Source organism: Hylobates moloch, unplaced genomic scaffold (genome assembly GCF_009828535.3).
Source record: "Hylobates moloch isolate HMO894 unplaced genomic scaffold, HMol_V3 SCAFFOLD_39, whole genome shotgun sequence".
NCBI classification, from domain to species: domain Eukaryota; kingdom Metazoa; phylum Chordata; class Mammalia; order Primates; family Hylobatidae; genus Hylobates; species Hylobates moloch.
Window position 1 is genome coordinate 800,172 of NW_026652314.1, and position 24,617 is coordinate 824,788.

General features: G+C 47.0%; 1 protein-coding gene and 1 long non-coding RNA gene across 2 annotated transcripts in view; one reads left to right on the top strand and one right to left on the bottom strand.

The window, feature by feature from the left end:
* The first annotated feature begins 537 nt into the window (after positions 1 to 537).
* LOC116463507 (membrane protein FAM174B) overlaps positions 538 to 24,617 on the top strand; it is a 37,453-nt gene continuing 13,373 nt past the window's right edge. Inside the window, exon 1 of the mRNA XM_032146634.2 lies at positions 538 to 981. Coding sequence (XP_032002525.1) covers positions 632 to 981 — 350 coding nt within the window. The 5' untranslated portion in view covers positions 538 to 631. The remainder of the gene's footprint in view (positions 982 to 24,617) is intronic.
* The window catches only part of LOC131382530 (uncharacterized), an 8,712-nt gene continuing 6,436 nt past the window's right edge, over positions 22,342 to 24,617 (bottom strand). The window contains exons 2-3 of the long non-coding RNA XR_009212075.1: positions 22,959 to 23,130; positions 22,342 to 22,492 (exon numbers count right to left, since the gene is read on the bottom strand). This is a non-coding gene — a long non-coding RNA (uncharacterized LOC131382530). The remainder of the gene's footprint in view (positions 22,493 to 22,958; positions 23,131 to 24,617) is intronic.

The window sequence follows — 24,617 nt, forward strand, 5'->3', positions numbered from 1 at the left end:
TGAAATAAGAAACTCCTTTTGACAAAGAGAGAAATTAGCGGAGATACTGAAACTATGCGTTGCATAGGACATCAGGTAATCACTTCACTGTCGGCTTCAGTTTTTGATCTGCCAAGATGGGAGTCTACTTCTGGGTCTCATAGTCTTTGATTCTTAGTCTGACACAATCTGGGTTGCTGTGAGCTGGCTCTTTGGGTGCTAAGTCAACTATCAAATGTGGATAACAGAATACCTGTCTTCAAAGGGGGTTGTAGAATTAAATGAAATAAATAAAACACGTGAAATGTGCAGCACAGGGCCAGCCCAAGCGCCATCGTGGCAGTTGCTGCTTCACCGCGGGGTCTCAAGTCCCGAGGAATTGGGGTCGCGGGCGGGCGGAGCGCAGCCGGGACCCAGGCCGGGTGGCCTGCCCCGCCCACGTGGGGCCGCGGCCCGTCGAATGACTCCTTGCAACGTGTTGGTGGTGGTGGCGGCGGCGGTGGCGCGGGCTCTTCCGGGCGCCGCAGCTTCCTGCCAAGCACCGCGCAGCCGCCTCCGCCGCAGGATCCCCCGGTGCAGGCCTGCGTGCTGGTGCGGATCCTGGGGCTCAGCCACGCGCGCCCTGCCTGATCCTGTGCCGACCCACCGCACTATGCGCGCCGTGCCGCCACCAGCCCCGCTCCTGCCGCTGCTGCTGCTCGCGCTCCTGGCCGCTCCCGCCGCCCGCGCCAGCAGAGCCGAGTCCATCTCCGCGCCGCGGCCCGAACCCGAGCGTGAGTCGCGGCCACCGCCCGGCCCGGGGCCCGGGAACACCACCCGGATTGGGTCTGGGGCGGTGGGCGACAGCGGCAGTGGCAGCGGCAGCTCCAACAGCAGCGGCGACGCCTTGGTGACCCGCATTTCCACCCTCCTCCGCGACCTACCCACCCTCAAGGCGGCCGTGATCGTGGCGTTCGCCTTTACCACCCTCCTCATCGCCTGCCTGCTGCTGCGCGTCTTCAGGTGGGCCCTCCCGCCCTCTTCCTTCTCCCGCCAGCCGACAGGGCGGCATCGCCAAGCTGCTGTCGCCGCGCGCCCGCCCCACCTGCACGCACAGGTGCCCTGGTGCGCCCCAGCCAGCCGTGTGCCTCCTGCCCTGCCCGGGAGGGTGGGTGGGGGGCCGGGGTGTGCTCGTCTGGATTTTCCTGGTACATGTTTTAGGAATTTTCTTTCCTCTCTTTAACTATATATATAAAATAAATATTTGGTTCCATTTGTTGGCTTTCTGCTAATGCTGAACGCTAACAATAGCGCTCTGAATTCTGACAGCGTTTCCCATAAATTATTTTTATAATCATTTTCACAGATGAGGAAAACATTTTCAGAGGCAAAATGGCTCATCTAAGTAAACTCAGTGATGGAGGTAGGACTTGAACCCAGGCCTGTCTAAGTTTAATCTCGCCACTCCTTCTTCCTACTACCATCTCCGTCACGCCCCACCTACTTTTTACTCTTTTTTTTTTTTTTTTTTTTTTTTTTTACTACTGAAAGAAGCAGTTTCTAGAGTGGGGGGTAGTAGAGTTGCCTCCAGAATTACGCTGGAGGAGTGCTTTGCACCACGGGTTGGAGCTGGGCTTCAGGATTCTAGGCGACCCTTGGTGGCCTCCCTGATTTTCTGTTAGTGGGGGACACAGATGGCTTTCCTAGGCTCCTGCCTAGGTTGCGCTAGATGAACATTCACAGGGGCATGAGGGATCTTGGAGAGCCCTTTGTAGGTTGCTCACGTTCAGGGATAAAGTGTCTGGTAAATTAGGAACGACGTCCCAGGTCCTTGATCCCTGTCCCTCCTGGTGGACAGGGCTAAGAGGAATGCAAGGACATTTCCTTTAATGCCTGGGAAATCCTGTTTTTGCAGGAAATGAACCAAACCTGTCCTGTTACTGAGGCCCGCCCGCCTGGAAGTCTGGGTGTGTGTGTCAGCTGTTCACTGCTGCCTTCCTCTGCTTCCAAGCCTACACACTGTGCTTTGGTGTTTGATCAGCTGTGGAAGGTTGGGCTTCAGGGCTTGCTCTCCTGGGTAGCATTTTCAGTGCAACAGCAGAAACCAGACCAGGAAAAGGTAGAGTTGGGAGCTATCTATGTATTGAGCTTTGCTGTCAGTTGTGTGTGACTTTGGGTCCAGGTGTTTCCTTCTATGTCTGTAGGATTAGATGCCAGTGGTCTGAGAAAATGGAGAAAGGGGAAATGTGGTCCCACGCTCACCCCACCATTCCCTGCCTTGTCTGAGGCCACATCGTTCCTCACTCTGCTGGTCTCCTTGATGTTCTCTGGGTTGAAATGCTCCTGTCTTCTTCCCACTCTACCCACTAGCCTCAATCCCCTGTTTACAAACTCTAGCAGCTCCCTGTGGCCACTACCTAGGCATTGCCATACCTGGGTGTGTAATTCAGGGCCCTTGCAAGCTGGCCCCCGTCCACAATGCAGACATCAACCAGCGCTTCTGAGCCTAGTCCCTTGTCACTTGCTCCTTATGCTCTGTGGTTTCCCGCTTCTAGCCTAATTCTTGCCCCTATGTTCTACAAGTGCGTGCAGCCACCAGCTCCCATCCTCCTTCCTCTGTATAGTTTTCCTGGACATTTGAATGAGGCTGTCACTATTTTCTGACCTCCTCATCCCTAATCTGTGCATCCTTCAGTCCAACCGTGCCATGCTGGCTTCTGCGCTCAGCAGAGAGCCCTGGAGATTGGGAAGTCCAGTTCATCTTCGTGTCTCCATGCCCGATGCGGGCCTGCCATTCAGCAGAGGTGCCATTGTCATTTATGGACTTCCTGATTGTTCAGTTGGAGTGAAGGTTAATGCCTAGAGCAAGTCTGAGTCTGGAGGTTTGAAACATTTAGCTCAAAATAGGCTATGGAGTCCACAAGGCTGTGTATTTTTTTTAGAAGGTATTTGAACAATTTTGCTAGTCTGCTGTTTATTACTCAGGAGTAGGGGAGAAAAGAAGGCAGCATGCACCCAGATGTGAGGGATGCGAGCCTCATGTTGGAGTGGGTAAGCCAGCACTCTAGCCTGGAAGAGATGGGTCTTTAGTGGCTTGGGTGTGGAGTGTTGAAAGAAGTTTATGACTTCATAGGAGAAGGTGGTTATGGACGTGATCTGTGTCTCTTCCCAGGAAGGCAATCTTGTTAGGGTGAGTTTTCAAGTGGACAGCTGCCACCCCAGATTCTGATCTAGAGAGGACTTTGTAATATTTTACAGCTTAGAAGGGCCCTGATGGCGCACAGTCCCCATGTGTTTCTTTGCAGATGAGAAAGTTGCATCCCAGGAAGTAGAATAAGTCGTTGCTAGATTCTAGAACACTCTGCAAGTCAGTGTAGCCAAGGCAGGGGCAGCACCTCATCTATGCTATTCAGCCTTTCTCCTGTCCCACGCTCCCCTGTAGCCTTGGTCAGTCAGCTCACCAAATGCCTGTCCTTCCTTTCTCCCTCTGCAACTCCTTAGCCTGCAGGCACTGAGTCCTGGAAATTCCACCACCTGAGTCTCCAAGAGACTGTCTCACCTCTGCCCACACCACCTTCCCCGGGGAAGCTTCGCCACCTGCCACTGTTTCTACCTTGTCGCTCCTGAATTGCAATAGTGTCTCTTAAGCCGGGGTTCCTGCCTCCAACCTTGTCCCTCTCCAGTCTGTCCTCCCTCGTCTGCAGGAATGCCTGTATCATCCTTCTTCTACCCCTCCCTGCCAATTCTCCCTGCATACAAACTCCTTAATGTGTGGGCAAGGCTGACTCTTCAGATCAGGGTGCTGCCTCCCTCTTGAGCCCCCATCTCGGCTCTGCTCAGTGCACCTCCTGCTTTGCTGGACTTCCAGGGGTTCTCCGGAGGCACTGCGTGGCCTGAGCATCTTGTCCCATTCTAACCCCCTGCTTGGAGTCCCCTCTGTCACTAAGACTGCATGGTCAGTTCGGTGCTGTTTGACCTCATTGCCGTTGCCTCCTCTGAGAAGCCTCTGCAGCTAGGGCCCCTCTGTGCTTCCAAAGCACACTCGATTTTTGAATTCCCTCTTCAGAGTCAAGTGCCGCCGAACTTCTTCTGAGCAAGACTAGGCATTAATCTGTGTTTCCCTAATACCTAATGTGGTTCCAGGCACAAGCTGGCATTTAATAAAGATATTTTTAGCAAAAGAATGTTGAGCTCTCAAGGATTTTACATTGCTGATGTCTCTCAAAATGTGCTAGACTAGCTGCATGACTGATGCTGGATACCTGCGAGGTAGGAATTTGTACAACGTAGATAAAGGAGAGTGTAGTAAGTATGATTGCTTATAAAATGGAAGCAGTCACCTTACCAGACAACAGAAAAAAATTGGATCCAAGGAAATTAGAAGCAAAGAATGTGTGTTTTAATGAAAAAGATGTATACTTTTAATCAAGCAATTCCATTCTTAAAGTATGTACATTTTCCACTGCACTAAATATTCTTTGCTTCTAATGTTAATAATTAGAAGAGAAAGCCAAGATGCAAGTGCAATGATATTCAGAGAAGCTCTGTTTGATAGTGAAAAGGTTTAAATAATCCAAGTGTCCAACAACTGGGCATTGGTTAAGCAACTCATGGTAATCTTTGTGGCAGAATACTGTGCAGCTGTTAAAATGATAACATTGAGATAATACTTGCTATATATTTTTGAGTATGAAACAGGTCACAAAGTGGCATGTATAGTATCAGTTAAGTAAATTATAAACATGTATATATGAATGTGCGAATAAATCTGTGTGCCTGTGCGTGTGGATGATTATCGTATTTTTTTTTATTATTCACGATGTGTTTCTGCATAGTTTGAATTCTTTTACAATCCAGAAGCATGTAGTTATGATGTGTGTATGCTGGGTATCCCTGTGTGTATACTCAGCTCCTGGCTGCATTCTTGGATGTGTCTTTCTGAGGACCAGTATTGACAGCATCTGGGGTGTACACCTGGGAGTGGGGCTTCTGGATCCTAGGGGGTGCTCATTCTTGATTTCCTTGAGCAGGCGCCAGTGTAGGTTTCCATCTGCAGAGCCTGAGGGTTCTCAGATTCTCACATCATATCCAACACTTAGTATTATCTTACTTTCTAATGCTTTCCAATCTGATGGGTATAATTTGGTATTCATTAATTTGTTTTGTATTTCTTCATTTTCTGCCAAAGTTGAGCCTCTGTCTCTTCCAAATGTTCTCCTTAATCAATCTGATTTTCCCATCTTGTAGAATCATGTCCACCTTTTTAAATGTATTTCATCATTAAGGCAAACCATTTTTAGACAGGAGACAAAAATCAGAAGAAGGGAAAGCTGGCTGGAGACCGAGTGCCCTCTGGTGGGTACCTTCACATGTGTGAGAGTAGTCCTACAGGTACCTGGTGTGGGGGACCCCCTGGGTCTGCTGCTTGGCAGGTTTATGGGAGCTGAAAGGGAATCAGCAAAAGAGGCTGTCTCTAGGAAGTAGAGAGGTGTGATTGCTCCTAATTTTTTGATATTGGGAAACATCTGGTGATGTTGCATGGATTCAAGATAATACACATAAGCGAAGGACTGCTGGTATCAGTACCTTTTGCCCCCTACATTCACTCAGAACACTTTATTGTCTGAGTTCTGGAAGGAATCTGACTTTACGCTCTGGTGTCTCATGAGCAGAGCAGGGGCAAGTCAGGAAAACCCTGCCACCTCGAAACCACAACGTTCCTTTCATCCTGGGGATCCTTTCCCAGTCTTGGAGAGTCTCCGAACTCCACGGTGCAGGCTCCATTTCTCCTAGATCTTTGTTGGCTGCATGCCCAGCCACTTCTTACTTCAAAATCTCTGTAAAATCCTCTTATCTGAAAGCAGGGTTCTTTTTGGTGCTTCCCGAGGGATCGGGAGGTTGAATTCTAAGCAGTCTGACATTGCCCAGCTGTCAGTGGGAACGGTGCACACTGCCATGCCCTGAAGACATTGGAACCACAGATGCTTAGTTAATTTTACTAAGCCAGGTCTTTGAAAAGGAACGAGAACTTTCCTACTTATCTTGTATTTCCTAAATTTTCTATTGTGTGTGTATTTACATTTGTAATAAGAAAAGTTATTTAAAAGAAAATGTAAAAGCTTAATACTTTTAGCATTTAGGGAAAGTTACCATTAAAAATTTTTTTTTGTCATTGCTTATTATTTCATAGTATATCAATATTATTTTAGTAAATTGGGGTTTTGGGTGGAGCCATGGTTAGAAGGTCCAGCCCCATTTTCAGATTTGAGAGGGGATGTGGGACTTGTTTAGCATCAGTTGGTCATTTCTCATTGCTTGCCCAAGGCTTTGAATTGAAGGAAAAAACTATAGAAGTGACAAATGTTCATCTTCTTTCATGTTTGATATTATATGCCACAGTGAAGAAGTGTTAAGCAAATTGAATACAGGCAAAATCCAGATTCTTTAAAAAAGAGAGTAGAGAGCAAGCCCTTGATTCAGTTCTCCAAAACATCATGGTATAGGGAGAGAACAAGATCGCTCAAATGGTTCTTAACTGGGGAGGATTTTGTCCCCTGGTGTTATGTGGTCATATCTGGAGACATTTTGGATTGTCATGTTGGGGAGCGGGGGTAGGGGTAGGGGGAATTTACTACTGGCCTCTAGTGGGTAGAGGCCAGGATACTGCTAAACATCCTACAGTGCACGGAACAGCACCCCCACCCCCACCCAAAGAATTATCCAGCCCCAAATGTCAAGGGTGCCAGGTTTGAGAGATGCCGAGAATCTCGGCTTCAAGCCTGCTGGTTGTCTGATATGGGCAGTTTATTGAACCTTTCTGGGCACCGTTTCTCATCATTAATTAGAGTACATGCTTCCAAGGGCTATTGCATGTTTAGAATGAGATTGTGTCAACTCAGTCTCTGGCTCCCCTTTAAGCAGCCAAGTGTCCTATTATATTGAAAAATACGATTCTGAAAACAGATGTAATTTACACCCAACCTTTTGGTCTTGCTTCTGTCCATAAATGAGGATGCAGCCATATGGCCACAATTATCAGGCAGGTGCATCTGTTTCTGAGGCTCTTTCAAATGAAATTGCTGACTCTTTAGCCCAAGTGAGCCTCCTTGACTACTCAATTTCCTGATGATGGAGGCGCCTCATGACTGCCCCCATTAACAGGACTGTGAAGACCTGGCACCTGACGTGGATTCCTTCTATCAGATTGGAAAGGGAAGAAAATCCCTCTTTAATTTAAGCCTGAGCCTCCTGACTTGTATGGCATTACCCATAGACTTTCATGCCCATGTAGGCTTTGCGTATGGGTGTCTTTGCAAATGCAGGTTCTTCTTGAGACATCAGGCAAATCTAGGGTAAGCAGTGGGGATTAAGGGAACCCCAATGTCAGTATCTGTAGGGCATCCTGTAGGGCGAGTGTCAAGAGGGGGAAACACTCCTGGATTTAAGCAAAGAAGGCTTCATGGGTTGTGTTAGTACTTTAGTTTTATGGCTGAGGTTTTGGGTCTAACCTTTTGCAAAGAGAAATCTGGGACCATGAATTTAGGATCATGTTATTACGGTTTGACTTAAAAAATAAACTATACTTAATCTAAGGGCAATCTGCCAGGAATCTAGACTTGCTATTTATTTTCCTGAGGGTGCAGGGAGGAGGAAACCCTTTCTCATGGGCAGGTGTGGCACAGAGGAGGGGCCATGGCAAAGTGCTTGGGCAGGGCTCTTGTAGACCCGGCGGAGCCCTTCTAGACCCCTCCCTCTCACGTAGGGGTTTCTTTGCATTCAGAGCTCCTTCCACCTACCTCCCTACACTCATTGTACAGATGAGAAAACTGAGGCCCAGAGTGGGGAGGGTTGCTTAAGGTCACTGAGTGAGTTTGTAGGAAAAATAGGACTTAAGCCTAGGGGCTTGGATGCTCAGCTTGGCCCTTTCTGGGCCTCCAAGATGTGGTGGGCTGAGTTTGGCCCTGTCCAGTCAAGTCTCCCCAACACTGAACCCAGCACCTAGGAGAAAACACGGCTGAGTAGACAGTGTTCTTCCCAGAGTGTTTAATTAGCACCCACTATGAACATAGAGGTGCCATGGGACACATCAGACGTCAAGGACCATCCAGCTCAATCTAGGGCGTAGGATAATGCCCTTTGTTGACAAAAATCCCAAACTCTATGAATATTTAAAGAGGTTTATTGTGAGCCAATATGAGTGACCATACTGACGTGGGGAACAATATCAAGAGGTCCTGAGAACGTGGACCCGAGGTGGTCAGGTTTCAGCCTGGTTTTTTACATTTTAGGGAGATAGAAGTTACAGGCAAAGACATGAATCAATATATAGATGGTTTACTTTGGTTCAGCCCGGAAAGGCAGGGCATCTTGAAGTGGGGCTTATAGGCCATAGGCAGCTTCAAAGAGATTTTGATTGGCAGTTGGTTGAAAGAGTTAAGCTTTGTCTAAAGACTTGAAGTCAATAGAAAGAAATGCTTGAGTTAAGATAAGGGGGGTTGTGGAGACCAAGGTTCTTGTTATGTAGATGAAGCCTCCAGGTAGCAGGCTTCAGAGAGAATAGATGGTAAATGCCTCTTTTCAGATCTTAAAAGGTGTCAGACTTTCAGTTAATCTCTCCTAGATCCACCAAAGGCCTAGCTGTATTAATGAAGATTCTCTACAGATGCAAACATTTCCCCACAAAAGATGGCTTTGCAGGGCCATTTCAAACTATGTCACAGATATTTTTGGGTAAAATTTCATTTCCTTCAGGGCCTGCTATCTGTCATGTGATGCTATACAGAATCAGGTTGGAATTTGGTATCTTATTGCCACAAAGAGCCTTGTTTTGCCAGTCTTAGGATCTCTATTTCATTATTAATGCTGGTCATTTGTGCCTAAACTCCAAAAGGGAGGGGTATAATGCGGTATGTCTGACCTCCTTTCTTGTCTAGGCTTGGAATTTAGTTTTTCAGGTTTCTCTGGGGTCCTCTTGGCCAGGTCTGTTCAACTGGCTGGGGGGCTTAGAATTTTATTTTTGGCTTATGCCTTGAATGATTCTACTTGGCGGATAAGGAGCCATCCAGTCCCAGAGGGGAGCCATGTATTAAAAGCAAGGCTAGGTAAACTGAGAAAGGATGGGTGCAGTGACTTTGGTCAGGGACCAGAATGGTCTGGGAGGGCATGGTGGGGGAGGAGGAGGACGATTAGGACTTGGCAGGATGGGAGCAAGAAGAGGTTCTTCCAGGACCAGATGGGTGAAGCAAGCTTTGCTGAGGGTAGGGTTTGTGAAATCACTTGGAAATTGTGATGATGATGACAATAATAGCAACGAATATTTATTAAGCCTTTACTGTGTAATGGACTCTGTGATAAGCATTTTATATGTTTTCCTCGCTCCTATGAGTGGTGCACTGTCAGTCCTGTTAACAAAAAGAGTCAAGCTCTGTAAAATATTTAAAGAGATTTATTCTGAGCCAAATATGAGTGGCCACTGGCCCATGACTCAGCCCTCAGGAGATCCTGAGAACATGTGCCGAAGGTGGTTGGGGTACAGCTTAATTTTATACATATTAGGGAGACATGAGACATCAAATACATGTAAGATGTAGATTGGTTTGGTCCAGAAAGGCAGGACAACTGGAAGGGGGATGACTTCCAGGCCATAGGTAGATTCAAAGATTTTCTGATTGGCAATTGGTTGAAAGAGTTAAGTTATTGTCTAAAGACTTAGAAATGTCTGGGTTAAGATAAGTGGTTGTGGAGACCAAGGTTTTATTATGCAGGCAAAGCCTCCAGGTAGCAGGCTTTGGAGAGAATAGATTGTAAATGTTTCTCATCAGACTTAAAGGGTCTATCAATAATTCCAAAGGGGAGGAGGGTAGAATCAGGTATGTTCAACCCCCCACCCTTCCCATCATAGCCTGAATTACTTTTTTGGGTTAGCCATGGCACTGCCGAGATTCCAAATTGCCGTCAGTAGCCTTGCTGAGTGGAGGGGTTCATTCAGATGGTTGGGGGGCTTAGAATTTTAATTTTAGTTTGTCATCCCCATTTCACAGATGAGAAAACCAAGGCTCAATTTGTGAAGTGTCTTGCTCAGGGATGAGCAGCTGGGGAAGGGGAGGAGTCTGGCTCACGCTTCCCATCGCAGCTGGATTTTGGAAGCCAATTCCAGCTGGAGGACTTGGGGATTTGTAGTGGGTGAGAAGAACAAATGGAGGATTTTAACACAGGAGGGAAGTAATCACAGGGCTTCTCTAGAAATGTTGGTCCAGATTACGTTGTACCAAGGATTTACCAAGAATGCATGAATAGTGACGTGGCTGGTGTGGGGGTGCAGGATGGCTGGGGAGACCTGTGGAAGGTGCTGGAAGGACCACTTAGGAGGACTGGAGGCCTGAGTGGATGAAGAGGAGAAAGAGGAAAGTGTCAGGCTGTCCTGAAGGGCCTAGAGAAGGGGGTCATTGTGAAGGAGGTGATCAGGCAGGGAAAGGGATAGGTTTGGTGAGGAAGAAGAGGACTCACAGGTGAAACTTGTTCATGAAAACTCCAGCCATGCAGCTGGGCCTTGGGGTTGGGTGGAGGGGCATTGGGAGCATCTGCCTAGAAGGAGTGGGTAGTGAGGACTGACATTCCCACGCCTCCCTTACTGAGGTGGCAGGGATAAGTGGTACTGAAAGGGCCCTTTATGACATGTGTCCCAAAGCACTGTGACCTCGGAGTTTTCAGGCGGTGGTCAGGTCCCCTGGGTCCACCAGGAGCCCCTCTGGGTCATCTTGCCACTGCCCCTAGAGGCTACCTTCTCTGCTTTAAACCTCACTTCCCTCCCCTGGCACCTTATGTAAAAATAAAGCAGAACCAACCCTTTGCAAACACACCCGAGAGCTGGAGGAACAGGTCTTGGGGCATTTGCTGTTGCCGGATTTAATGTGTGCTGCTTTTGTCTTGTAAGAGTAAGCATTGGATTTATCCCTCAGGGACTGAGAGAGGGAAAAGAGAAACAGGGTGGGGAGCAGATGGAGGGTAAACACTTTTGTGTAATGAAGGAAAACTCGAGGACTTGTCACTGAGCTCTTCAGGGTTGTCTGGCCCGTGGTGGATGATCCTCTATGAAGCGTAAGCCCCCCAGGGGCACAGTCTGTGCCGTGTGCTGCATGCCCATCCTGGGGTCAACCAACAGTGCTAACACTTGGTTAACCCCAATGGGATGGTGCCCAGGAGGGAGAGGAAGCAGCTAGGTTATATAAATAATGGTCAATACTCCTTAGTCATGGTTGAACTGTTGGTGAACAGAGATAAAGAAGGATTTAGTGGAACGTGCATATCATTACATCTCTCTGGGCTCATGATTTTGAGCTAAATTACTAAATATCACTCATGCTTGGCACATAGGACCTAATGAACCATGGTCAGGGAACCAAGTCAGAGATGGTAAACTGATGGCCTGGGGCCAAAAAAATCTGGCCCACAGACATTTGTTTTGTTGTTTGATCTGCACAGTGTTTTAAAAACTAGGATAGTTGAGAACACTTAAAAGTTAGGAGCCTTTATATAAAAATCTAGATTTCCTGCTTCTTTTGACAGATGGGGATACACGGAAGTGCAAGACCTCTGTTCCGGGGCAGCCGGACAGGAGCTGGGTGGCTGTCACTCCACCTAGGCTGGGCAGGGTGCCGCTATTTATGCCTTTTTGACTTGAAGACAGAGCATTGTCCACCACTTGTCACTGTTGTTTGTTCCCTTGTTTAGGTCTCAGCAGTCCTGATGCTCTGGTTTCTTTTATCTACAAGGCCTTGGGGCATTTGAGTTATTGACCTGGTATGTTGAGCCATGGTGCTTGACTGATGACTGGGTGCTGGGTGCTGGAACAGAGGGGCTGCAGCGTGGTGGGAGGGGGTGCTCCAGGACAGGGGTGAGGCGAGGGTGCATCCAAGTTCTCCCCAGCCTCTTGTGTTGGGGAGCGTTCTGCTGGAGCTGGGAGGGTTCTGCCGGAGCTGGATTGTGTTGGAGCTTGGCTGCTGGAGATCTGGAGGCTCTTGCTGCACTAGAGGTAAATGCTTTTGCCTCGTGTGACTTACTGTTTGTCTGAAGTGGCCCATCTGCAGTGGAATAAGATGAGATTTCTATCACACCAGTGTTTGCCTCTCAGTGGCTTGTTGAAAATGCTCTAGGTAGAAGGTGTCGGGTGGAGCTCAGAGGGCTGTGTCCAGGGCAGAAAGGGAGGTAGGCTGGTTATTGGGAATGTGTCTTGGTGGCAGGCCATGGTGGTGAGACCCTGGCTAGCCTGTTGATTGTCCAGGGGCCTCCAACCCCTGCTTCCTTACAGGGTAGGGCAGAGGCTAGGGCTGAAGAGTGGGTTCTAAGTCATGTTCTTCATTTCTTCAAGTGTAGCTGGTTTTCTAGGGGAAGCTCTGTTACTTCTTATGTCCTGAGGAGAAGGTGCAGCGTGGAGCTCAGAGGGTAAAAGCGAGGCAGGTCTGTGTCCTCAGAGCATCAGAGGGACCGCCTGGCTCAGAGTCGCCTGCTAGTCCTCCCATCTACACTGGCGGCACCTGTGTGCTTCAGTCTTCCTCTCCCATGATCCATTTTCGTTTTCTTGATTACTTTTTCCAAATGTCAGAGTTCACATGTGCTGTTCGTTGACAAGTAATATGGTTTTGGCAAAACGCTGGTCCTTGGGCTACAGAACTACTTTAGTGGGCTTAAAAATGGAAACAGCCGAGGTAAAGGTTTGAGTCACTGAGTTTGGGTTCTGAAGTCACCAGGAGAGCGGGGCAAAGCCACATGGAGGCGGCCATGGGTGGGCTGTGGGAGAAGGGTCTCCTGCCAGAGGGGCAGCCTGACACAGACTTAGTCCATTTCAAAATTTATTTTAATGATTTACATTGAATTTTATTTATTTACTTGGTTTTAAAATAGGCCATATGTTCACATGGTTCAAAATTCACAGAGAACAAAAGAGGATATAGCAAAAAGTATTCTTATCCTTTAGCCACACAATTTTCTTCACTTTATGTTGTCAATTTCTTGTCAAATCTTTCCAGGGAGATTTTATAAATATAGAAGCAAGTGAGTGTAATATATACATGAATACACACACACACACACACACACACACACACACACAGACACATTCCTTCCCTATTTCTTATAATGACTTTAGTGAGATATAACTTATACACCATATTCACTCATTTAAAGTGTCCAACCCAGCCAGGCATGGTGGCTCATGCCTGTAATCCTAGCACTTTGGGGGCCAAGATGGGAGGATTGCTTGATGCCAGGAGTTTGGACCAGCCTGGTCGACACAGCCAGACCCCATCTCTCTAAAAAAAATAAATAAAGTGTCCAACTCAATGGTTTTTAGTATATTTACAGAGTTGTGCATCTATCACTAAAATCAATTTTAGAATACATTCATCACTCCAGACTGAAACCATGAATCCATAGTAGTTAATCCCTATGCGTCTCCGAATTTTCTTTCTGTGTATAGATTTCCCTCTTCTGGTCTTTCATATACATGGGACCATACAATGTGTGGTCTTTTGTGAATAGCTTATTTAGTATAATGTTTTCGGGGTTCATCTATGTGTAGCATGTATCATTTCTTTTTATTGCCATTATGTTCCATCAAATGGGTATACCATCTTTTATTTACCCATTCATCAATAGATAGATATTGTACTAGCCTGTTCTTAGGGGCTGCTATAAAGAACTGCCTGAGACTGGGTAATTTATGAAGGAAAGAGGTTTAATTGTCTCACAGTTCTGCATGGCAGAGGAGGCCTCAGGGAACTTATAATCATGGCGGAAGGGGAAGCAAACATGTCCTGTCATGGTGGCAGGAGAGAGAAGTACAGAATGGAGTAGGGAAAATCCCCTTATAAAACCATCAAATCTTGTGAGAACTCACTCACTATCGTGAGAACAGCATGGGGGAACCACCCCCATAATTTATTCACCTCCCACAAGGTCCCTCTCACAACACATGGGGATTATGTGAACTACAAGATGAGCTTTGGGTGGGGACACAGCCAAACCATATCAGATATTTAAGTTATTTCCTTTTTGGGGCTATTATGAACAATGCTGCTCTGAACAAGTGTATGAGTTTCTGTGTGGACATGTATTTTGATGGCTCTTGGGAATATACCTAGGAGTGGAATTGCTGGGTCATATGATAATTCCATGTTTAACCTTTTGACAAACTGCCAAATGGTTTTCCAAATTGCTGTACTAGTTTACATCTCACTAGAAGTGTATGAGGGTTATGATTTCTTATATCCTCACCATTTTTTATTGTCTGTCTTTTTGCTTATAGCCATCCTAGGGTATAAAGTGGTATCTCGTTGTGGGTTTAATTTGCAATACACTGATGGCTAGTGATGTTGACCTTGTTTGCCTTCGTGTATTGTGCATTTGTAAATCTTCTTTTGAGAACTGTCTATTCAGGTCTTTTGCCCATTTTACATTGGGTTATTTGTCTTTTTATTATTGATGGATAAGAGTTCTTTATATATTCTACATACAAATACTTTGATCAGATGTATAGTTTGCAAGTGATTCCTCCCATTCTATGGGGGTGTCCTTTCACTTTCTTGATTATATCCTTTGAAGCACAAAAGTTTTAAATTTTGATGAGTCCAATTTATGTAGTTTTTCTTTTGTTGCTTCTGCGTCTGGTGTCATATTTAATAAGCCATTGCCTAATCCAGTGTCACAAAGGTTTATGCTATTTTTTCTATAAATTTAGCTCTTACATATAAGTCTTATATACTTATATGTAAGTTCCATTTTGAGGTAATTTTTGTATATGGTGTTTGTTAATTTTTTTACATGATTTATAGGGGTCCAACTTTATTATTTTGCATGTGGGTATCTTTTCTATCTCTTACACATACACTATGCTTGTCATCTTGCTTTATAAAAATATCTTGTGTGTCTGAATGGTTATTCCTTGTCAGGCTATAAAAAGCTCTTCATTCGTTTATATAGGTGCTTAGTGTTCATTATATGGATGTAACATAATTTATTTAATCAGTCTCCTGTTAATGGACATGTAGGTGTCATTTCACGCATGTGGAAACATACCTGTAGGACAAATTCCTAGAAATGGAATTGCTGATTGAGGGCTATACCTTTCGTAACTGATGGATATTGTCTCACTGCTTTCTGTATATGTTGTAACAATTTACACGTCCACAAACAAGTCATGAGAGAGTGTTTCTCTACATCCTTGCCAACTGTGTGTTTTCACACAGTTCTATTTTTGCTAAATTAATAGGTGAAAAATTGCATCTCTGTGAAGATCAAAATTACATTTATCTTATTGAAAGTGAGATTGGACATTTTTTCATAGTTAAGAATGTGAAGCCATTTGGGTTTGTGTGTGTGTGTGAACTGCCTATGTTATGTTTTTTACCAATTTTCCAATTAGATTATTGATATTTTTTATTGGTTTGTAGGGACTATGTATATATTAAGGAGGTTAAATTTTAAAACATTTATAATGAGTTAGCCAGGAGTGGTGGCTCATGCCTGTAATCTCAGCACTTTGGGAGGCTGAGGCGGGTGGGTCAGGAGTTCAAAACCAGCCTAGCCAACATGGTGAAACCCCATCTCTACTAAAAATACAAAATACAAAAATTGGCTGAGTGTGGTGATGCGTGCCTGTAATCCCAGCTACTTGGGAGGCTGAGGCAGGAGAATCACTTTAACCTGGGAGGCAGAGGTTGCAGTGAGCCAAAATCGTGCCACTGCACTCTTGCCTGGGTGACAGAGCGAGACTCTGTCTTAAAAAAAACAAAAACCAAAAAACAAAAACCAAAATTTATAGTGAGTTGGAAATAGTTCTCCCAGTATATCATTTACTTTGACTTTTTTTTTTTTTTTTTTTGAGATGGAGTCTCACTGTCACCCAGGCTGGAGTGCAATGGCGCGATCTCCACTCACTGCAACCTCCGCCCCCTGGGCTCAAGCAACTCTCTTGCCTCAGCCTCCCGAGTAGCTGGGACTACAGGCGCCCGCCACCATGCCCGGCCAATTTTTGTATTTTTAGTAGAGACGGGGTTTCACCATGTTAGCTGGGCTGGTCTCGAATTCCTGACCTCAGGTGATCTGCCCACCTCAGCCTCCCAAACTGCTGGGATTACAAGTGTGAGCCACTGCTCCTGGCCTATTCACCTTGACTTTAAGACATTTTTATGTGTTTACATTTATCATCCTTTTTAAAAAAATGGATTTTGGATTTCTCCCATGTTTTCTTCTAGTACTTTTGTGGTTTTATTTTCTACATTTAAGTCTGATCCATCTAATTTATGCTGATATAAAGTGTGAGATATGGGTGGTTATCAATAAAATATTTAATGAGTTACCTTTTTCTCATGTGAAATGCCATCTTTATCCTATACTTGATTCCAGTGTGTATTTGCGTGTATTTCTGGACTTTCTATTCTGCTATAGCATCTGATTGTTAATGTGGGATGCCACTGTGTATTAGTCTGTTCTTGCACTGCTATAAAGAAGTACCTGAGACTGGGTAATTTATAAAGAAAAGAGGTTTAATTGGCTAATGGTTCTGCATGCTGTACAGGAAGCATAGCAGCTTCTGCTTCTGGGGAGGCCTCACGAATCTTCCAATCATGGTGGAAGGCAAAGGGGGAGCAGGCACTCACATGGTGGGAGCAGGAGCAAGAGAAAGAGCAAGGCGGGAGGTATCACCCACTTTTAAACCACCAGATCTCTCAGGCACTCACTCACTCACTATCATAAGAACAGCACGAAGAGGATGGTGCTAAACCATTCATGAAGGCCCACCCCCATGATCCAGTCACCTTCCACCAGGTCCCACCTCCAGCACTGGGGATTACAGTTCAACATGAGATTTGGTTGGGGACACAGTTCCAAACCATATCACGCTGTGTTCAGTTATTGTAGTTTTACAGCATGTTTTACTAACTACGGAATTCTCCTGGCTATTCCATTCTTGCTGCTTCTCCCATCCCCATGAATTTTGGAATCAGCTCATTTCGATCCCCAGCAGAAATTGGTTGGTATCTTACTGCATTTCACTGAGCTTGCAGATTAATTTAGATGGCTTGAAATCTTTATGAGATTGAAACTTCCTAGTCAGAGGCACAGCGTGCCTTCCTTCTGTTGACACAAGCTTGTTTTGGTTGCTTTTGGTCATCGCAGGAGCTGGCTGGCAACCAAAAGAACTTGCAGGGCACCTCTGGGTCCTGAGAAGTGTCTGTTGAGTGCTGAGTCATAGGGTTGGGGGCACATCCAGAAGTCTGAGGTGAGTTCCTGCCGTCTTGTTGGAGTGTGAAGGGCTCATGTTGTGGAGTGTGATGGACCTGGATTTGAGCCCTGCTTGCTTCCTGGGGCAGGTCACTCAGTGCCTTCTGGCCTTGGTTTCCTTGCCTTGATAATGGGAGCCCTCCTCGCCTCACTGGCGGGAGGCTGTGATGAGATCACATGTGCATTACCTGGCACTCAGGGTTGCCGCCTCACGGTGCCTGCTGGTACCGTCACCCCAGTGCTGTGGATGATGCAGGAGGGGCCCGCGTGCCTGGAGGTCATGTGTAGACAGTGCCCAGTGGTAGGGATGTGCCTATGAAGAGGGGCTGCAGGATACAGAAGAAGGAGAAAACCCAGCCTGGTTGGGATGTCCTGGAATGGCCTCAGGAGAAGTGAGAAAGCCTGTGGCCTGGAGTAAGTAGAGTGAGAGGTGTTAGAGGCTCTGTCATCAGAACCCGGACCACACCTGGCAGGAAGTAGAAATGGATGAAGAAATTCGGGTTCGTGATGAGAGGCTTGCTCAGAAGCACACCGACAAGGGAATTGCAGGGCTGAGCACTGAACCTCAGTCTCCGCACTTTGAGTTGGTGGCTCTGACTGTCACACTCAAAACTGAACTGAGTCTAAAGGGTTTAGTCCTGTTTTATTCTCTTCGTGGGGGAGGGTGAGGAAGGAAGGCCTCCCCCTCTGTGGCCTGCCAGGGGCTGGTGTCCTCTCTCGGCCTCCTTGTTTGTGTAAGTGGGACGTATGAGCACTCACACGAAACCTGTTTCTGCGCAGCTGGTGAACAGTCGTTGAGCAAACAAACCCTCTGGCTTGAGGATTATATTTCAGACTAAAAGAATTTTGAACCTCTCCTCTCTCTTGTTAGAAATGAGTTTTGGTTCGGATGGAAGGGTGCTTTATCTCTTCTAGAAATTATCTGGCCTTGCCTATTCCTGTGAAGACAATATGGACATTTATTTATTAATAAAACGACCACTTTATATCTCAACCAGGTTGAGGCCTCCTGGTTAACAGTAGCCTATCTCAGAAAAGAAAGATTCCTGCTGTGGAAGATGGGCCAGAAGTGTCTTTTCACTTCTTTATTTCCCAGTGTTCCTTCTTCGATGGGGAGTGCTAGCTGGTCTGTCCTCGTAGGCTGCTGTCTCACTGGCCCCCAGCACCACACAGTACACAGCCGAGGGGACAGGCTCTGGGCGTGGGGGCACTGGGCTGCGAACCCAAGTCTGACTGCAAACCTGGGCGCTTTCTAGAACCAGGCGCTTTGTCCTTGAGCTGCGTGTGTCTCTGGGTAAAATGAGGGCCCTGTCCCCAGGGCTGGCCCACTGCCCGCGAATGGACCCAGGGGACTTGAGCTTCATCACAGCCGTGTAGTCTCTGCCTTTGCCTCAGGCTCATGGCAGTTCTGGGAGGTGCAGTCTCCGGATGTTTGTCCTCATTGAAAGCCTGCTCACAGGTAGCCCTAAGCAGAAAATGTCACTCTGCTTCTGTGTGTGTGTTCATTGTTTCTGTAAGGGGCAGAGTCCTGGGGTTTAAACAGGCTTGAGGATATAGGAAAATTATACTTGCATGTGGAAGGCTCACTATTAAAATGTGAAAGAAGCCCCAGGAAGGTGTTGTGATTACAGTGGTGTTTTCCCTTGGTGCAGTGCCTTCCCTGAGGCCTCGAGGCAGTTAAGGTTTGCTTGGTTATGTGCGACAGAAAACCCGGCCCCAGCTGGCCTTGGTGAAAGAGAGAGTAGCCTTGTAGGTTTTAAGGAGAGCTGGCTTGGTAGTCAATTTAGGACTTGGTCTCTCTCTTTCCAATCTGTCCTCTACCATATTGCCTTTATTTTCTGTTTCTAGATGGTGGCATGATGGCTTATGTCATCTGGGCCTCAAGGCCAGTGGGAGGGGCACCCACCTGCCCTGTTCCAGCCTTCACAGCAGAGAGTCATTGGTTCGGGTTGGTCGTGCTTTCCCCTCCCCACTGCCCTGCTCCCCTGCCATTGCCATGCCCTGGGGGTGGCAATGCCTGGATTGGCTCAGGCTCCAGGCTCACGTCCACTCCTGGAACTGGGGGTGTGGCCAGGCCCATGTGGGAGGGGGCTTCACCCAGGGCACAGAGGATACAGATGCCAAAAGGAGGGAGGAAGTGGGCGTGGGCCGGCTGCAAACCAACACACCTCCTGAGGGAGTCACAGTTTAGAAAGGGTTTGTTAGAAGTGTGTCCAGTTTAGTGTGGAATATGAAAATGTGAGCTGTGCAGTGACACTTTCCAGAAAGTGTGATGAGGGAGGGCGAAGAGTTTTTTGGTGCTAAAGTCAAGTGGCCGCGAAGTCCGGTGAGGCGTGGAGTGGGGCTCTTGGATGGGAGTGGGTGGGAGTGACAGAGCGGGGCATGCCACCGATGGCTCAAGGCGACCTGTTGGGGAGGTCTGAGCTGGGCCACCCCTTGGCCCTCTCAGGGGTCATATGTGCTCACTATGCCCTGTGATTTTCCTGAGTTGCTTCCATAGTCTATACTCTCAAGCCCCATGCAGCCTGTCTGCGTGGCACATTTCAGACCATGGGTAGTTGTGTGGCACTTTCACTCACCCACGTGGGAAGGAGGCCCCACTGCAAGTCTTCTGGTCACTGGACTGCCTGCTTCAAACCCTAGCTCTGCCACTGATTAGCTACATGGCTGTGGGCAAGTCAGCTTCCCTGAGCCTCAGTCTCCTCAGTTGTAAGACAGGGATACCAGCAGCATGTGCCTTGAAGCGTGCTTTAGATGTTTTGCATTTGATCACAAATTTAAATTGCTTAGCTGGCACCCAGGAAAAGTTAAACTTTTAGGGACTATTATTATTATTATTTTGAGTCAGGGTCTCACTCTGTCACCCAGGCTGGAGTGTGGTGGCGAGATCTCGGCTCATTGCAACCTCCGTCTCCTGGGTTCAAGTGATTCTCCTGCCTCAGCCTCCCAAGTAGCTGGGACTACAGGCGTGAGCCACTGTGCCCAGCCTTATGGACTATTATTTAAAAAGGCATGTTAAAGAATCTACACTTAGAGAAGAGAGAGCCAGGCTTGGTTAGGTTTTTTAGGCTTCGAATGTACTTTATTTTCCCATTTTCTCGTCTTCTCTCTCTCTGAGGCAGAACTGCACTGTTCTCTGAGCCCACTGTTCAGACGGGCTTGCGGATCTGAAGGTATGTGGAAAATGCTGATTGGCTCTGTTCCTAAATTTCCCGGCTTCTGACTGGTGCACAGTTAGTAAAGGAAGAGTTCTCCTTTTAATTTGAGAAATGTGCTGGGCGCGGTGGCTCATGCCTGTAATCCCAGCACTTTGGGATGCTGAGGCAGGCAGATCACATGAGGTCAGGAGTTCAAGACCAGTTTGGCCTACATGGCGAAAACCCATCTCTACTAAAAAATCCAAAAATTAGCTGGGCATGGTGGCAGGCGCCTGTAATCCCAGCTTCTCTGGAGGCTGAGCAAGGAGAATTGCTTGAACCTGGGAGGTGGAGGTTGCAGTTAGCCAAGATTGTGCCACTGCACTCCAGCCTGGGCTACAGAGCGAGACTCTGTCTCAAAAAAAAAAAAAAAAAGTGTGAAGGTTTCCTGCACCCCCAATCCTACTTCTCTGTCCCTGCACCCCCAACTCCATTTATACGCTATGAGGTTTCCTGCTACCATCCGTGGAGACCCTTGTCAACACAGCCGGTGCACCTCAGCTGGGAATGTGTCTCGATGTCTTTAAACTTCTCAGCAGTCTCAGTTTTATCCCTATTAACACACCCAGCAGTGGAAACAGCAGAAATTGCTCTTCTTTTGTAAAGAGAGTTGTGTTTCAGAGAGTTGATTGTTTGAAATGTAATTTCTCCAGCTCATTATGTCAAAACTGGCATTTTAAGCATACATGAGGACTCTTGCTAATAGCCTTTTGTATTTGGATTCTTCAGGGAAACAGAATCAGTAGGGTGTGTGTGTGTGTATGTGTGTGTGTGGAGGGATAGCTGGAGAGAGACAGAGAGAGAGAGAGAGGCTTATTGTAAGGAATCAGCTGATGTGATTATGGAGGCTGACAGGTCCCAAGATCTGCCATCTGTAAGCTGGAGACCCAGGAGGGCTGATGGTAGAAGGTCCAGCCTAAATGCAACAAGCTGCAGACTCACAAAGAGCCGATGTTTTAGTTTGAGTCCCAAGGCAGGAAAAAAACTGATGTCCCAGTTAGAAGGCAGTTAGACAGGAGGAGTTCTCCTACTCCTTGAGGGAAGACTGTGTTTTTTTGTTCTATTCAAGCCTTCAACTGCATGGATGGGGCCCGCCCACATTAGGGAGGGCCATCTGCTGTACTCAGAGCCTGTTGATTCCACTGTTAATCTCATCCAGGGCCATCCTCGCGGACAGTGTGACCAAACGTCTGGGCACCGTGTGGCCCACTCAAGTTGTTATAGAGCATTAGCCGTCACACCTTTGGTATATCATCTTGGGATTTTTTATTTTCTGGGGTTGCTTGGCTGCAGAGGCTGGCATTAAAGCATCATGGGCCACAGTGTTCTAGATGCTAGTGTAGTTTTCCTCCTTCTCCCATGGCTTGGTGTTCAAGGGCCTTATTTTAGCTCAGCAGGCTAATTTTCTTATTGTAAGACTCTACACGTGAATGATAAGATTATAGAGAAGGAAAGTGATTTTATAGGTGTTAGGGATTCACTCCCACAAGGCAGGGCTAGGGCTGAAGTCAGAGCCTCTGGAGCTTTCTCCCAGGGTCAGCCATCAGTCCTGCCCCAGGGCCAATGACTACATGAGGCATCAAGTTCCAAGTATGCAATGAGGTTTGCTAGTCCGATTTTGCATTTTCTGGGCTTTGCGGTGCCTGAAAAAGAGTCACAAACATGACTATGACTCCTCAGCCTGAAGCCATCTGGATGTGTCCTTTTGAGGGTCCACAGGGGACTTTCTCATGTCCTTTGGTTTGCAGGACATTTCCTTTTCTCCCGTTCCAGATGCTTGTTCAGCTGCGTGTCAGAAATGGACAGCACAGCCTTGCCCCTTTGCAGAAGCCAAGCTCTCCTGCCAGACAGCCGCAACTTGTCCGGACAGAGATTTAGGGCTGTCTTCCTGAGAAAGGCGTGTAGATCGGGAGTTTGACCCTAGTCTCAAAGGCTTGAGGATGGGTGGTTTTTCTTGTGGTTTTGTCTTGGATTGCTTGTGGCATTTGGATCCACTTCTGGGCTTAAATTTCCCCCTTCCAGTGTTGAGATGGAATTGGTCTGGGATTATAAGTCATCTAGGGCAGAATGCAGAGATTTATTTTACTCCTTTGGAGGGAGGTGGAGAGAAGAATCTCTTGGGGGAGAGAATGTGGATCCAACTGTTTATAAAGTTAGCATTTAAGTCCCACACAAAGCTTGATTTCTAAATACTGTTGTCCCAGGGCTACTGGCAAGGTGACTGGCTGTGTGCCCCTTTGATTTATCCTCCTATCACCAGGCTTGGCATTTGCACCATGCTTTATCCTGTGTTCAGAATCCAGGTAGATTCACACCCATGCCTGTGCGTGCGTGCGTGCGTGCGTGCGTGTGTGTGTGTGTGTGTGTGTGTATACCGGTGATGAAAGCAGAGAGGAAAAATGCTTTGTGAAATCATGTTTTTGGTAAATCATATCAGTTAAGACAAGACCAAGTTGCTATTGCTAAGAAATTTTTAGAAAATCTGAAAGTGAAGTTCTGTTTTCATTCATTTTGCCAACTTACTGGAGAGTTTCTCCGTGCCGAAGACAAAGAGATCTCGCGTGTGTCTTTGATGTGGTCTCCACTCGGGAATAGCTTACGGTCAGCAAGAAGAATGTGTAGGGAACCTCATTCTTCAGTGCCCCGCTTATGACTTTCTGGGTTGGCTGGTTTCTCATAGACAGTATTAAATATTCTGAAAAAGGAGGGACATCAGTGAATATAAAGCAGTTAGGAAAAAGTTCAAGAGAGTGGAGGAACAAACACAAAGAACGTCAGTCATCACACTAATAGTGTTATTCCCAGTGGCGTCCTAGACCTTCCAGCCATGTTCTGATACATATCACAGCCTTCGTGCAGAGTGTCTTAGGCTAGAGGCTGAAGTGGCTTGTGTCAGTGCTTTTGCTGCAGCCCACAGTGCAGCAAAGGATGGTTTTTACCTTTACCATCCTAAAGGTAAAAACATAATGTTAGATCTGGCATGGTGGCCCATGCCTGTCATCCCCAGTATTCTGAGAGGCTGAGGCGGGAGGATCACTTGAGTTCAGGAGTTCGAGACCAGCCTGGGCAACATGACAAGACCTCATCTCTACCACAGATAGGAAAAAAAAAAAAAACCCAGCCAGGTGTGGTGGCGTGCACCTGTAGTCCCAGCTTCTCAGGAGGCTGAGGCGAAAGGATTGCTTAAGCCTGGGAGGTTGAGGCTGCAGTGAGCTATGATTGTACCACTGCGCTCCAGCCTAGGTGATAGAATGCGACCCTGTCTTTATTTTATTTTATTTTATTTTATTTTGAGATGGAGTCTCGCTCTGTCAACCAGGCTGGAGTGCAGTGGTACAATCTCAGCTCCCTGCAACCTCTGCCTCAGCCTCCTGAGTAGCTGGGACTATAGGCACATGCCACCATGCCCAACTAATTTTTGTATTTTTAGTAGAGAGGGGGTTTCACCATGTTAGCCAGGATGGTCTCGATTTCCTGACATCGTGATCCACCCGCCTTGGCCTCCCAAAGTGCTAGGATTACAGGCGTGAGCCACCGCACCCGGCCGAGAGACTGTCTTTAAAATACTAAAACAAAACAGCAAAACAAAACCAGAACACTGTGGTGTTGTAACCATTTTCCTCATGAATCCTCATGATGGAAACAAAATTGACTTGTTTTCACAAGCCCTTGACCTAGGAGAAACGATGTAGTGTATTTAACTCCTCTTTATTTATCATCCCTAATAGTGACTTTTGCCAAGAGCTTGCTGTGTGCAGGCTTAACTGCATCATCTCATGCAATTCTCCCTCACCTGTGAGGAAGACTATTCTTATCCAATTTGGTTTGTAAGGGAATGGAAGCTCAGGGAGATGAACTGACTTGCCCCTGATCACACAAGCACAGAGCAGCCCATTTGTGACCCAGCTCTCCCCTGGCTGGCCTGTAGGGCGACGCCTTCAAGTGTCAGGCTGTGACAAACCCGGTCGTCTTGATCTTTGGGGCTTTTCTTTAAAGCATGAATTTTGCCTTCTTAAAATATTGCATTTGTGGCCGGGTGTGATGGCTCACGCCTGTGATCCCAGCACTTTGGGAGGGCAAGGTGGGCAGATCACGAGGTCAGGAGATCGAGACCATCCTGGCTAACACAGCGAAACCTGTCTCTACAAAAAATACAAAAAAAAATTAGCCGGGTGTGGTGGC